This window comes from Antennarius striatus, chromosome 2 (assembly GCF_040054535.1).
Source record: "Antennarius striatus isolate MH-2024 chromosome 2, ASM4005453v1, whole genome shotgun sequence".
Lineage (NCBI taxonomy): Eukaryota > Metazoa > Chordata > Actinopteri > Lophiiformes > Antennariidae > Antennarius > Antennarius striatus.
Genome location: NC_090777.1, coordinates 26,826,348 through 26,841,083, shown reverse-complemented (window position 1 = coordinate 26,841,083; position 14,736 = coordinate 26,826,348). Strand labels below are relative to the sequence as shown.

The following is a 14,736-nucleotide window of genomic DNA, read 5'->3' as shown; positions in this document are numbered from 1 at the left end:
AATAAATATGCCTCATCCTCCCATCCCAGGCACCCATTTTATTATTCTGTATATTTATGCATTACGGCCAATTAATACTCACGTTCCAGGGATCACCTGACTGCTTCTAAAATTATAACCACAGTATTCACATTTGGAAAGTGTATATAGCTGTGACAGATACAGTAAGCACTGGAGGGATTTGTGTGTTCATTAGAATGAAATACTGTCGGATTCCTAAATTTTCAGTGCTTCATATTGTGAAAATACATTTTAAACAGGTCCGATAAAGATAGATAGATAGATAGATAGATAGATAGATAGATAGATAGATAGATATACTTTATTAATCCCAGAGGAAATTGTATTGTATGTATGTAAAGGACCCCTGTATGAATTACGTCTTAAACTCTGGAGGCATTTTGTGCTGAAAGAACACAAGATGCATTTGTAATGAAGTAGGGATGAATTTTTTCCCCTTAATAATTCAGAAGTCATTTAATACTACAAACTTTATCATTAAATTGGTAAGTATGAAAATATTTTTTATAAAAAAAAACAAAACTTTATATTTTCATAAAAGACCTGTTTGACCTACTATAAAAGTCATTCAGATGATTTAATAAATTGTTTATTATTTGAAATTGTTTCAGTTATTATTAGACGATGAAATAACCTAAAACTGAAAATATCACAACATGGAAGCATCACAAGAAACTGCAAACTTAAAAAAAAACTTTATTGAAATTCAAATACCTATATTCCTGAGACGCTTGGAATGGGGGTTAAAATAAATTAACACACAATCAACTACAAAACGTTCAACTATGTACACAGTGTCATTTCATGTGCACGGTACTTTACATCTCCAGATTTACTGAAACACATACAGCTGGGGTACACAGCAATACTACACAGTCCATCCTATTCTAACTGACTAGGGTTTCCGAAGTGACATCTCTGACCCCGTCGCCTCGCTCCTCAGAGTAAACACAACCTAATGGCACCCAAATAGCCACACATGGTGAGCCTTTTTTGTTACCTCACTTGAATCTTTTTACACTGTAATGTCGAATAAGAAAAACACCTTGTATTCTGTAAAGCTTGATCATTTTTATATAACCAGCATTGTTTTATAATTACAGACAATTTAGAATTTATTTTTTTTGCTTTTGCAGCTTCAGTTCTCTTGGCAGAGACGACATAGTCGAGTGTTTCACTGTCAAACGAGCCAAAACAATAAAGGTACATCGAGCCGTGTGCGCTACGCATCAACTGTGTGTGATAATTAATTGAGTAAGACTCTACAAACATATGTACACATTTGCTATGTTATTTTCCTACATTCAGACGTGTTCAAAAATAGCTCGCTGTTAAAGAAAGGCACATTTAAGAAGCTGTTACTAGTTGTGTGGATCTGATTGGACTATTACAAACACTGTCATGACTATAACGCTGCACGACTAATGCAAACATTTATCTACACACAGCATATTAAATAGTACCACAAATAATGAAGGCAACTCACACATATTTACATACCCGAGTCCCCAACACTTGGAATTATTCTACAGAATTAGTGGCCTGATTGAACCTGGATTAATGAAAGTGGTCCCAGGTTTGTGGTGACTTTTGACAGAGGGATGCAGAGGTTGGCGTTAAGGCACACGGGGGTGGGGGGTGGGGTCCTAAGAAGTACATACATCTGACAACATCTTATCGGGCAAATGCTTATTCTGAGCCGACCAGCGGGTATGTTTACATGCGTGTACATATGATCCTCTTGAAATCCTGTTACTCATGGTGGCGTTATGTAAGAAAAGGGATATATTACAAAGAAAAAAATTTTTTTTTTTTAAAGTGGTATCTATGTCACCTGGACAGTCAAATAAGTGAGGGCTTTTTCTTTCCTAGAAGAACGAATTGGTTGTGGCTCAACGGGTGGAGTTTGTTTTTTTAGAAACAGTACATCTGTACGTTTTATCTCCATTCCATATAGAACACACAAAACATCTGACCATTTCCAGTCAGGATGTCCAGTTTAAATAATTGGATGAAAAAACATTTGTAAAGAGTAATCTGTGTTGATTGGACATTTATAATGTGGTGTGAGGAATAGTGCTATTTAATACCTGTATATGCATTCTAGAAATAATAATATAAATAACCATTACCACTCTTAGTAAATCCAATTGCACCAATGAGGACACCGTACAAGACGCTGGTTGAGTCTTTCAGACAGTCAAGTAACCCAACATGTGTGTCATGTGCGCGTCCATGTGTTTGTGTGCACATTGAAGCTGCTTTCACCTCAGATTGCTCTCTCTGGATGGAGTTTCCCACAGCTGAGGGGTCAGTGTCAAGGCTGTGTGAAAAACCTCTGACACTACTGCAACAGTATGTGGGTTAAGATTTACAGCAGGAGCCATAGGGCAGCCATGGGAAAGAATGACAGATTGTCATCAGAAATGATGCCGTTTCCACTGGCTTGTCTGAAAAGAACAAGTATGAAAGCAAGAGTGTTGTAAAAAGTGGACTCTGTGATGATGAATATGTTAAGAAATATTGTGAGGAAATAGAGGAAGATCGGCCCAGGGGAAACGGGTTGAGCACCATTGTGGGAAGGAACTTTTGAAATTTCTAGAGTCGCTGGTTAGATGATGGAAAGACATTTGATCTGAAGGCTATATTGTCTTTGGGGGGGTATTCAGGAGGGGTGAGATCCAGAATCCATCTTAGATGACCTCCCTGCTGTTGCGAATGGCACAACACAGCACCATACTGAAGATCATACCGATGATCTGTTTGGGAGGGAAACAAGTATTGAAAAAAAAAAATTCTTACAGATAAACAGAAGGTCTATTTTCTACTTTTTTTTCATATCGTTACTTACCATGACTCCAGCGATACCTATGCCCACGTACCCGATGATATACAGCTTGCTGTTGAAGAATTCCTTGATGCCTGTTTCACAGTCCTGCAGACCGAAGATGAGATGAGTCAAGCAGTTTGAAACTGTACTGAAGTGATGGGTGTCGCACCACTCTTCATTTATCACACAACACATGTCAAGCCATCATTTCTACACCGAGCTGGTGATAGATCTAACCTTGGTATTTGGTGCGGGATCGAGACAGGGGTTTGCCACAGTGCCACAACAGTTCAGCTGAAATAAAGAAAGCATGTATAAGAAAATATCCTTTAATATACACTCTGTGTGCAATGGGAACAGTGTTACCGTAAATACTTCACTGTGTACTTACTACTTTCTGGTATGACATGATGAGTGTGCTGTTATTGTTTTCATTGTAGGTTGAGGTGTAGAAGTTCTGAACATCTTCAATGATCTATGTGAGAGAAAAGAAGTGACTGATGTGGTGCCATCGTGAAAACAATCATTAAAAATACTCGAGCAGTAAAAGGATAGTAAAAGTAAATTTACCTTGTCTTTGTTTAAAAACCCAAACACACCCGCTGCCACCTCAGCAGCAAAGATGATCAGCAGGCAGGCAAAGAACTGAAAAGACCCACAGATGACAATAAGTCTAACAAATTGACATACATAACATATATGCTTTTTAAAAAATGCTATAGACTTGGGGTACTGGGGGCTCAACCTTCTGGTAAGTGGACAATGCTTTTTACCACCTAAGCCACAGCTTCCCCTTTTTGCATTTTTTATACACATTTTTACTTACCGAACCCAGCAGGCATTGGGATTCCCGTACAGCTCCACAGCAGCCGAAGAAACCGACCAGCATCACCAGACTGCCGGCTCCTATCAGGATGTACACACCTGGAGGAAAGAGAAAGTCATCACAGGTCACTAAACCGGCAGCCACAAAAATACATTTAAGATATGTCAGATGAAACAACCTAAAAAAGGTGCAAATGAATTACTTTTGAGGTTTGATTCTCTCCTGAGACTCATTAAGCTATTTTAACTTTCAGCACCACCAGCAGGAGGCGGTATAGAGCTAAGAATGTAAATTGAAACGTTCAGGAGGTTCCCAAGTCGATCTGCACCAGTGTGGTTTTCACGTTTTTTCGATTGCATCATGTCTGGGGACAGCAGAGAAATCTCCTCACATGATCACCCTGGTACGTAGATCTCCTCTTTAATCTGCTTGTTAGGAAAAGTACATGACGGGAAGGCCTGAGGGAGGAATCCAACAACAGGTTGGTTCCTCCAGTGCAGTCTTACAGTGAGTCTGTTGCTAGGCAACAGCCTTACAGATGATGATTAAGAGGGACAAATGAATCCCCAGGTGATGTGGGCTCAGGTGGGAGGAAGAGAGTACAGCAGTTCAAGGATTCCACCTCAATGAAGAGGTTTGATGTGACAGTTTATAACTGGGTTAGACGTGTCATTTAGAGTTCAGTTTCACTGCCAGAATAAAGTCCCCTGTAGTGCTTTGGGTATAGAAAAAAAACCCCAATAATTACATATGAACTATTTTTCAAAGGACAAAGCAAAGAGATGTTTTGTGTGGGCTTGACAACAGTGGAACGAGGCACAACAAAAAGTGTGTTCAGCTTCGCCTGTGTGAAGCTCTCACTGTCAAAGCCATGTGCAACAGAGGACCCGCCAGTCAAACCACATGGACATCTGAGTCTTATTTTACACTGAAACACACACACACACACTTAGACACACATGGGAAAAACTGATGAAATATTTTGACTGTGTTACAGGCTTGTGCAAGAAAGTGACTCCCTATAAAACACTATTGTGTCACGCCTGTTATTATGCAAACTTTTTAAGGCCCCACTTTATTTTTGATAAGTAAATAGAGTACCCATCAAGAGGGCAAAGTCTGGAGACTGTTTAAAGCTGACATCAACAGAAATAACTGAGCAGAGAGTAGGAGGTGGGTAATTTAAACCAGACAGTTAAACACCTCTCTCTCACCTTTCATTTTCACTGGATTTAACATCTTGTTTTTCTTCAAATCCTTTCCACATTGTCCTTTCAATGGCCTTCTAAAAAAGCCCAACACTCAGTCACTCCATCTTTCTTTCCATCTGTGTGAGGTGAGTGGTTGTGGTTTCCCTCGTGCATTTATGCTCTATGTGCTGCAGTCATTTCCTGTTATTCATATTCATCTCCGGTGTGAATGAAGCGCAGAAATGCCCAGTGATCAAAAAAAGATCAAATCATAAGCAGACATTAATCCGCGTGGTATTGGAACATGAATCCAAATAAGACACACACACATTGACACTGACTTGCAAAGAAGCACTGACTATTTTCCCCTTTTTATGCAATTTCTGTGCGTGTGTGTGGGCTCTCCATGCACTTGAGGACTGTGTATTTGTCTGAGTATGCACATGAAGGGAAGTCTGCGGTAGGAACATCCCATCTGACGGACAGACAGACATTTATTCAAGAGAAAAAGGAACGGCACTGAAATAAGTCATTTTAAAGTCCACCTCTTGACTGAGAATGGTGGAGATGACAGAAACGTGGCAGATTTATATTCTCCTAAAAGAAAATTTAAACAGATTTCTCAGCGACAAGAAAAAAAGCACAATAAAACAAAGCCAAAAAAATCCCTGCAGTGACAACAACACATCTTTTTCTTGTGTTGAATTATTATGTACTCACCAATGAAGAAGGTGTCTGGAGCTTTATCACCATTGAGCAGAGACACAGTTTCAGGGTCAAAGCGCAGCCACAGTCCCACCGCCAGAACAAAAGATCCCATCAACTACAGAGAGACAGGAACGAAAGAGTTCGGATAAGGTTTGGCTACACATAACTACTTATTACAGAAATGCACAAAAACCTATGTCGACAAGCGGTTGCACACATCGCTGCAAGCAAAACAAAGTCAGTGGTTAGTAGGTAGAAAATTAATGCTGTGTTATGAATTCCGTAATGAAGCGGGTTTTTTTTCTTTTTTCTGGTTTCCTTCCTTGCTTGAAATGACATCACTGCTGTAAATTGGTTTCCGCATTCATTACAAACACAAAGCCTTTTTTTTATTTTTTATTAAAACACCGTAGTGGAAGTGCTTTTCAGGCCATCAGACGCCTTGTTCTCCTTAAATGTGATTTTCCACATAAATAAAGTAAATGGTGCTGTGGAGTTTCCATTCTGGCTCTCCACCCTTTGCACTTATGTAAGAGACGTAATATTTCAAAAGTCAGTTCCTGACAAATTTGATATTTTGTGTCAAAACAATAACTTTCAATTGGTACATAATGGTAAATTTTCTAAACCAGTAAGTCCCAGCAAAATGTAATTAATGTAACTTTGAAACACCCCTTTAGCAATAAGGGGAAAATGACCAGCCTGGTTTGCGGGCAGCAGTTCTGCACCTTGAGCTTTAACAGACACTCTTGTTTGTTTGGAAATGTGGTTAAACGTTGCTCATATTTTCCTTCATCTAAACCATCATCAGTATACATCAACTGAAACTGCATGCCCTGTAATGCTCTCGCTTTGCAGCAAACTGACTGTAACAAAAAACCTTCAACCTCAAAAATGTCAGGTAACCTTGAAATAACAGCTTATTTCTCTGGGATCCGGGATGCTGTCTGGAGCAGAGACTGCGGTAGACACTCAATGACTGAGAGGTCCACTTCAGATTAGCAGGTCAGAGTTGAAAAGCATCTGAATAAGACAGTTGTTTAGACGCCAACCTCCTCCTAAAGTTTGGACCCGGTGACCGGTGATCTTTAGAGCAGCCGATCTCATGGGACTCAGGGTTAGCAGTCAAGTCCACAGACACGGTATGTCCACTTAATCAACCAGACTGGATTAGTGGAAAGATGGGCTCCGGATGGATTCAACCCATAAACACACAGTTGCTAATGGTTACCGTTGCAGCTGGAATGGGTCATAGAGGAGCAGGTGGTTGTTTTCACATTTGAAAACAAGTCAGAACACAACCAAAGGTCAGTTATTACTTTTATGTCTACATGTATGAGCAGAATCAGATGTACAGAAATGTCCCATATTACAACAGTGGACCTCTGGCGCCGAAGACAGGCGCTGATAGACTTACTAGATTTTTATTTCTGGCTCTCTTGAGTCGGATTATTCCAAGGGTCCCATTAGCAGCCCTGCAGAAATGCCTCTCCATTTTACCCCCTTCACTTTGTCTGTCACCAGACACACCCCTCCCTTCTCCCTGCCTCTCTATACCTCCCAGATCCACCCCTTCCCCCCCCTCGCTCCCTAACTTATCTCCATGTATGCCCCACTACCCCACCCCATCCCACCAAATCCCTCCCAACCTCACCCAAAGGACAAAGACCCACTGTCTCCCTGTGGCTATATGCTTTGGTGCACAATAGGAGGGAAACACAACAATAAGAGGGTAGAAGGAGGGAAAGGAGAGGGGAAAAAAGAGAGAATAAATTATTGGATGCTCCATCATCTTTTTCCTTCAGACTACAGAAGCATCTTGTTGAGTTAGATTTCAACCCGGGTACTTTATAGATTCCCTGAATGTCTCTAAAATCCAGATGACAGTATGAATTAGAAAGTTCTCTTGAGAACTTTTTACTGTTAGAACACCTCTGAGGACAGTTTGTATGTCTGGATATGTTGAGACAGAGATGGAAATCTCTCAGTCAAGATTTATTGGGGCTCTTTTACAGTGTAAGGCCTACTTTTAATGGTACAGTTAAATAGTGTTTTTGTGAGTGGAATTTCCATGAAAACAGGACTTGAGCTGACATGGGGCTGTGGTGTAGGTCAGAAACAGTCTGCGGTATTATCCAATTTCTAGGAGAAGAATCTTTTAAGGAAAAAAAAAAAAGGAGTGCAAATTACAACAAAAGTTTGAAAGCCGAGGAACAATAAAGTGCTTTTATAAAACCAGTAGTAATTAGTGAGTGATATAAGCTCAACAAAAATAGAGCTCTGTCTGGAGAATGCTTGAAAAAGAAAAAAAAATAGATGCAAACACAGTAAAAAATGATGGACCGAATGAAAATGTAAATAGGAGCAAGTTAATTATGGGTGGGGTAAATCCCATTGTTCTCCGCCACAGGGTGAGGGCGGGGTAAACCTAGTGGGACTGAGCAACCTCCACAACACATTCAAGTGTGATCTGTGTGGCTGGCTGGGGGGAATATATAATCCAAAAATGATTTTAATGTCATGTTATCAGACATCTTCTGAATTTGTTGGCCCCTCTAAACAATGCATGAAGTGAGGTATGAAATCTAAAACAATGAGTCTCCACATTGTTGCGATATTTATAAATAGGAATATATTATTCATAATGGGGAAATAAACCTATTATTGCTTTAAAATATTACTATTTTATTTTTAAAAAAACAACTTCATGTCACAGGCATTGAGGAACTTTCATAACCTCGCTATTAACTCAAAAATGTCATTTTAATTTTGAAGCAATGCTTAAGAAAAGCTCCAAAACAAATAGAAAGATTGACATCATGACCAGACTGGTAAATATCACATTCCTGGAATAAAATCTTTATATTCTTAAGACAGTATTGGCATTTAAAATATGATTGTAAAGATTTTATATATGTATTTGAATTTTAAATAGTTTCAGCTCTGTAAAAAGTGCGAATCGATTGGATGTTTAGCTGCTCATCGAAATAAGTACAACAAAAAAATCTCTGCATGAATCAACTGCCCAGCAAATAAAAAATACTGCTGTTGAATCTGACAGTAATGAAGGAAACAAATCGCTGGATGAAGTCTGTCTAGCAGGAACTTTTCAGATAAAGACACGGCGGATCAGGTGTTATCATGAGGAGGAAGAACACTGTGAGAAATACACTTTGTGCTGTTAACTTTCCCACACACACACACACACACACACCAGTGTGAAGAGCTGTTTGGCCCACACTGTTTACCTCACTGGCTTAATTTTTGACTAAATAGGGCAATCAGTGAACTGTGACACACAAACACAGCCCAGACAAGCCAGTGGTGTGTTGATATTCCCTTACAAGCTGTTTAATTTGCAGCGATCATTGCAATATATACAAAAAGATTGACCCCCACTTTATAAATGGCACTCCCTCAGGGGAACCTCACTACTTCATGTTACGGAGACGTGAAGTCAGACCAGGTTATAAACACAGCCACGCTGGAAGCACTGATAGATGGGTGTGTGTGTGTGTGTTGTCAAACGAGGGTGGTTATAAGTGAGTGTGTGACCCGCTTCATCAATCAGTGCCAGCAAGGCCTGCAGCTCCGGTCTGTTTGACATTAATCAGTGTTCCAGTCAGTTTAAGAGGAGCCTGCTTTGCTCATTGGGTGGGACTGCAAGAGAAACATTTTCTGCCCCTCCTCCACCCACTTTCATCACACTCTTGTCATCATCTCTCGCTCCACCATCAACAGATAAAGTTGTAGATCACTGTTCTTTAGCTGAACGACTATAGACAACGGTTAAAAGAGTGTAGGAACAGATCAGAACATCAAGGAGCATCACTGTAGGTGGGTTTGGGTTCTTTATGAAGAGCAATGCCTTTCCCAACAGGACACATCCACTAAATCCACCCCATCATCACGCTGATCTATTTTCTGTCTTTATCTGGGTCAAATGCACGCCAACTGTCCTGTATACTGCCACGTGAGCATGTAAACACGTGCGTGAATATCCCGCTTCAATCTCCAAATGATCTCTCCTTTCCAGAGAATAAAAGAGGAATGAAGACTCATTTTTCTGTTTTCCTCTATCAGGTTTTCACCTGTTTGACCGCAACTCGTCTGTCATCTCTCTCATCTCCATGCCTGCCTCTTCATTGTGTCCACATTCAAATCTATGGAAAATGAGATTTCAGCAACAGCCACACCCATACTGGAGGGGTGTGTTTATGTGTGTGTGTGTGTGTATGTGTGTGTGTGTGTGTGTGTGGAGGAGGAGAGAGAAAAGCTGAATGGTGGGGTTGTCAGGTTTGGAGGTCCAGCAGGGTTTGCCGCTCAGCCAGGCAAAAGCAACAGACTGAAGTTACGCTATTGTCCTACTGTCACAATGGATCCATTCACGCCGCCTGATCCACTCCACAGATGCTTGTTGGAAAATCTCTTTCTCTCAGACACACACACACACACACACACACACACACACACACACACACACACACACACACACACACACACACACACACACAAATAAAGGAAAGTCCCCTCCGAGGAGTGAGAATAGTGCCACACAGAAGCCAAAGTGCACCTTAAAACACACACACACACACACACACACACACACACACACACACACACACACACACACACACACACACACCTGACATGTGAGCTACATTTAAGTGACTCCACACATTTCCCTCAGAGCCCCTGCGGTGAGGGCGCAGTTGGAGGATGTTGGGCCTCGGGGTTTGCGCACGTTTATCAATCAGCTCTGCGCCGTTCGGTAGTGACGCCGGCGCAGGGTGCCAGCTGCTGAGTTTGTTTTCCATGCTGTCTCTCAATCTCTTTCCTTCTGTCTTTTCATTCAGTCTTCCCTTCAAAACGTACGATTCCCCAGGAAAAGGGGCGGGTTTTCCTTCTGTGGAAATTCTGATTTGAGGCCCGGTGAGCCAAAACTAAAAAACCTCTGGCAGTCACCCTTTCGGCGCCACACAGGGTGACCCACGCCGGACGATCCTAAATAAAGCCCACAGGCGGCAGGACGGATGGATTAAGTGTAAAATATCTCCGCATAGTTGCTAAAATAACACGTGGTTGTTAAAGCACCTGTGCTGTGCAGCTCTATAGAGCTGGGAAAGACTGCGCAATAATAAGAAATGAGAGACTTCGCTGCGCATTGAAATAAAATAAAAAAAAATCTCAATAAAAAAAGACACCTCACCTATTTTTCTACAGAAATCTGACTTGTTTGGAGCCAAGTTTGGATCACAGTTCCAATCACAGGTGATGACAGATGGCTTTGCGCAGGCGCAGTACGCAACCACTTAGGCGGTCATTTCGTATTAGATCACCGCCAACCAGTCGGGCACAGACGTAAGATAAAAACTCAATTTACAACGTTTAAAAAGGTCAAGAGGGAAAAGTGAGTGTAGTAACTCTTGTCCCTCATTAATGGAGGGTTTGATTCCAATTCCGAAGAGTAATACTCTTCTGATTAGGAGGTGCGCGTTTGAGCGCAGGACTTGACCGTTTGGACACTGGATGGAATTTATAACATAATATTTTCATATAGTTTGCTGACACGTCTTTTCATAGATGGAACTGTGGTTTAAAATACACGAGTAACACCTTATAAATGTATTTGTTGCTTCGACTTACAGTTTCCAGACCCCCATAAGCCACTTAAATTGTGCGTTTGGATGATGTTCTTCATTGCTGACAGCTGTTTCACACTGTCGTGGTGAGCGTCAGGTGCCGCAGATGTTTAGTGAGCTGTTAGTGCCATCAGGGGATTTAATTGTTTCATTAAATGAAAGAAAATAAATAAATAAATAAAGCAGCTTTTTATCTCCATCTTTTGAAACACGTTGCTATGCAACAGTGAAATAAATCAGTGGGATATTTTTTCAGGATGCTTAAACTAAGCATGGTTTTGCAAATTGAACCTAAAATCTCCGGACGCGCTGCAGAGTTCCAGTCAATCTGCCTCCATCCGTGTGCGCTGCTGCACTTGCTCCGCGTCACTGGCGCATCGCATCAGAAGCAAAACATCTACTCACCCAGAATATCAAGTTGAACACGAACAAAAGATACTTCACGCATTTCATTCCTCCTTCCACCTTCCCCATTTTCGGCTGGATGCGTCTGCGTTTTGCCTTCAACCGCGAAAAATTGTCTGACTGTTGTGTTGGATCCGCTCGCTGTGACAACAGGCGACCCCGGTCATAACATTAATAACACTGGGGCATCAAGAAGCAGCGTCTCTCCCTCTCTCACAGACGCGCACGCACGCACGCACACACACACACACACACACACACACACACACACACGATCCGCTTAAACTCTTTCCAGACCGCCCCTTTCAATAATACAGGGGGGGGGGGTATAGGGGGGACTGAGACTATACGACAAATGTTGGAACGCTCAAAGAATGAATTATCAACGATAGAACGCTGGAAAAACAAGCAAATAATGTGCAGTGGCTGTAAATGTCTCTAATATTTATTAAAATAAGCAGAGACCCACAAATAACCTGCAAAACGTACGTCGTACTTTCTCGCCTGCCACTATAATAGAGAATGAACCTTTTGTAGCCGATGAGAATTTTTTTTTTTTATTATTAGGGCCCAAGCACTCTCTTCAGAAACCCTGTAGAAATTTTCTGTTTATAATAATCACGATTTTGTGGGCTTTAGTATGCCTGATATACTGGCACATACTAGAAATGGTGAATTTGCATATTTCACAGTACAGGCAAAGGACGTTCCAACATGACTCCACAGTGCCCTCTAGAATATTTCAAAGAAGCCTCACATGTAACATGTCACACCTAAAAATAAGACATTTGGTAGATGTACGGATCCTAGCAAAATCTGCAATCTACAAGATCTTATCCTCCACCGTTACAGGATAGCAGAACATTTTTATATAGTGTGTCTTTTATTTTTTCAATAAACAAGTCTCATAGAAAAGTCACCTAAACAACTTGAAATGTGTTCTGCATGATTTCCTTATCTGAAGCTATTAAAAGTGATTAGTTGTTAAGCGCAATGTCACAACACATTACAACACTGCCGGCAGCTTGAATTACAACCACAAGTTTTGCACACCATAGCCTCTGTTTGCATAAAAGTAATGATATTGTATATCATTTGGGTTATATGTAGTTGAGCTGTTCATTATAACATCTTGATGTGGGCTGAAATAATCTGTCAGGTTCATCATGAGATCAAGATTTCATCACGCTAGTTAAATATTGGAACCATCCTTTATGGTGATGTAAATAATACAGAAGCTTACTATTAAGACAACTGGGTAAAACAGAAATTGCTAACTTCAAAACTTCCATATTTAAATTACCTTATTGTAGGATTTATTCAATTTCATTTTACAAGTTATGTTGCTGAGGTGTGGAGGCTCTTTGTAACTGCAACAGCACCACAATTTCTCCTGTGCAGTTAAACCAGATGCTGGAGCTGCAATATGCTGGAAACCTCTTATGGAACATTATTTCCAATATTATAACACTATTCTATTCATCCATTTAATAGTAAATGAAAGAATAGAAGTGTTAGACATCTTAGAAGAACTTGGTACTCTATGAATTAGTCAATAACAATTTAACAGTTAACTGATAAGTTAGATACTGTAGTTGTCACAGGGAGCTAAAATATGTTCTTTTCCTTCTGGCACTAAATTTATTCCCGTAGCCAAAGAGCACTATCTGAAACAAATTTATCTTCAGCTGTTGTCCTCATTCAACCTCATGGATTTCATCACATCACAAACAAATGAACAAACATTCAAACTAAAAATCACCAAATTCAACTTTTTTTTCCCACTCTAGGTTGGATATGGGTTAGTTTTTATACTCCATTTGGGGGAACCAATTTTACAACATAAAATCTCTTTTTACTCCCATCACAGTTTACAATCAACTGTTGTGAAAAGCATCAGCTAAGTGTGAATAGGACACAAACTAAACCTGCTGTTAATGAAATGGAAAGAGTGGCCCCTCTGCTGCTAGATTTCTTCAGTCAGTGTCATCAGTGACAGAGCATGAAAAGTACTAGCACAACCACGTTCAGCATAAATATTTTCCACACAGCCATGGAGAACAAGGGGGGCGTTCAAATCATTTTTTATCGCTAGCACTGGTTAGAAAATGTCCTTATAGAGGAGCAACATGGACCACAGAGCAGAACACTGGTGGGAAGGAGGAATCAGGCAGGAATGCCATAACGGAGAGTAAAGACAAGGAGAATAAATATTAGAATTAGATTTATTATTTTGACAAATAACAACCAAAATGCAGATGTTTTCAGCCGGTCACACGTCTGTCTCAAAACCCTTAAATAGGCAACGTTCCTACAGACGTATTGTGGGAATTTTTTGAACACTTAGTGAAAACAAACACAGTTTAGTTATTATTACATCCAAAGCAGAGCTAAAAGAGGAAAGGCTGATAAGACCGCTGTGTAACCCCCCCTCGCGCTTATTGGTTCTCCTGGACCTCTTTGTGACTGCCTCTGTGTAGTTCCCAACATGAGTTACAGGCCATAACCTTGATAAAACCGATAACAAATAGCTGACTAAATCATTTTACACTTCAGCGAGATGCTTAACAGATCCGTTTGTAAGGTTAAAAAGTAAACTTTTACATGCTGTTATAAACGATGATTTTTTTCCCCTCCTCTTTTAAAAGCTTGGATAGTTTCTTGTGTTGTTTGAATCTGTTACAACCACGTTTGGGTCAGGGCCTGGACCTCTTCCCCAGCTCTGAGGTCACCAGGCTGTTGGCTGTGAGGATCAGTCATGGGTCAGCATTATTCATCTATGATTCAAGCAGGTGAAATAATGTTTATGCAACTGATATAATTAAGATGTGATCATAACAGGAATTACTTTAGTTTTGATTCGTTGTTACAACAACAAACTGTCAAGAGATTTGAACGGTGAGACATCTAGCTGTTACAGCACAGCGCCATCTACTGGTCAATATCCAAACTTTTTGTTACAAGCATTTTTGGAAAAATCTAGCAAAGAAGTCAACTGAGTTGGGGTGATTCATTAGTGTACTAGGAGGTTAACTATGCACTTATAAATGCAAAGTTTCAGAGGTGGTCAAGGATGAGTTCTTGACTTTTAAAAAAGTTTTAATGGAGTTCATT

At 40.5% G+C, this 14,736-nt stretch overlaps 1 protein-coding gene across 1 annotated transcript; it reads right to left on the bottom strand.

The window, feature by feature from the left end:
• Window positions 1–697: 697 nt before the first annotated feature.
• LOC137613590 (tetraspanin-2-like) lies at window positions 698–11,810 on the bottom strand. Its single transcript, XM_068342936.1, has 8 exons — window positions 11,623–11,810; window positions 5,588–5,690; window positions 3,678–3,775; window positions 3,422–3,496; window positions 3,243–3,326; window positions 3,089–3,145; window positions 2,873–2,956; window positions 698–2,780 (listed from the first exon to the last, which is right to left on the bottom strand). The coding sequence occupies exons 1-8, from the start codon at window positions 11,689–11,691 to the stop codon at window positions 2,715–2,717; spliced, it is 636 nt and encodes a 211-aa protein (XP_068199037.1). The 5' UTR covers window positions 11,692–11,810; the 3' UTR covers window positions 698–2,714.
• Between the last annotated feature and the right edge of the window lie 2,926 nt (window positions 11,811–14,736).

Excerpts from the sequence above, each read along its gene's own strand:
- LOC137613590 (XM_068342936.1), bottom strand. The coding sequence starts at position 11,691 with ATGGGGAAGGTGGAAGGAGGAATGAAATGCGTGAAGTATCTTTTGTTC. Across the intron at positions 3,497-3,677 it reads CCCAATGCCTGCTGGGTTCG|TTCTTTGCCTGCCTGCTGAT; the intron begins GTAAGTAAAAAT and ends GGGTCTTTTCAG. Across the intron at positions 2,957-3,088 it reads ATCCCGCACCAAATACCAAG|GACTGTGAAACAGGCATCAA; the intron begins GTTAGATCTATC and ends TTCGGTCTGCAG.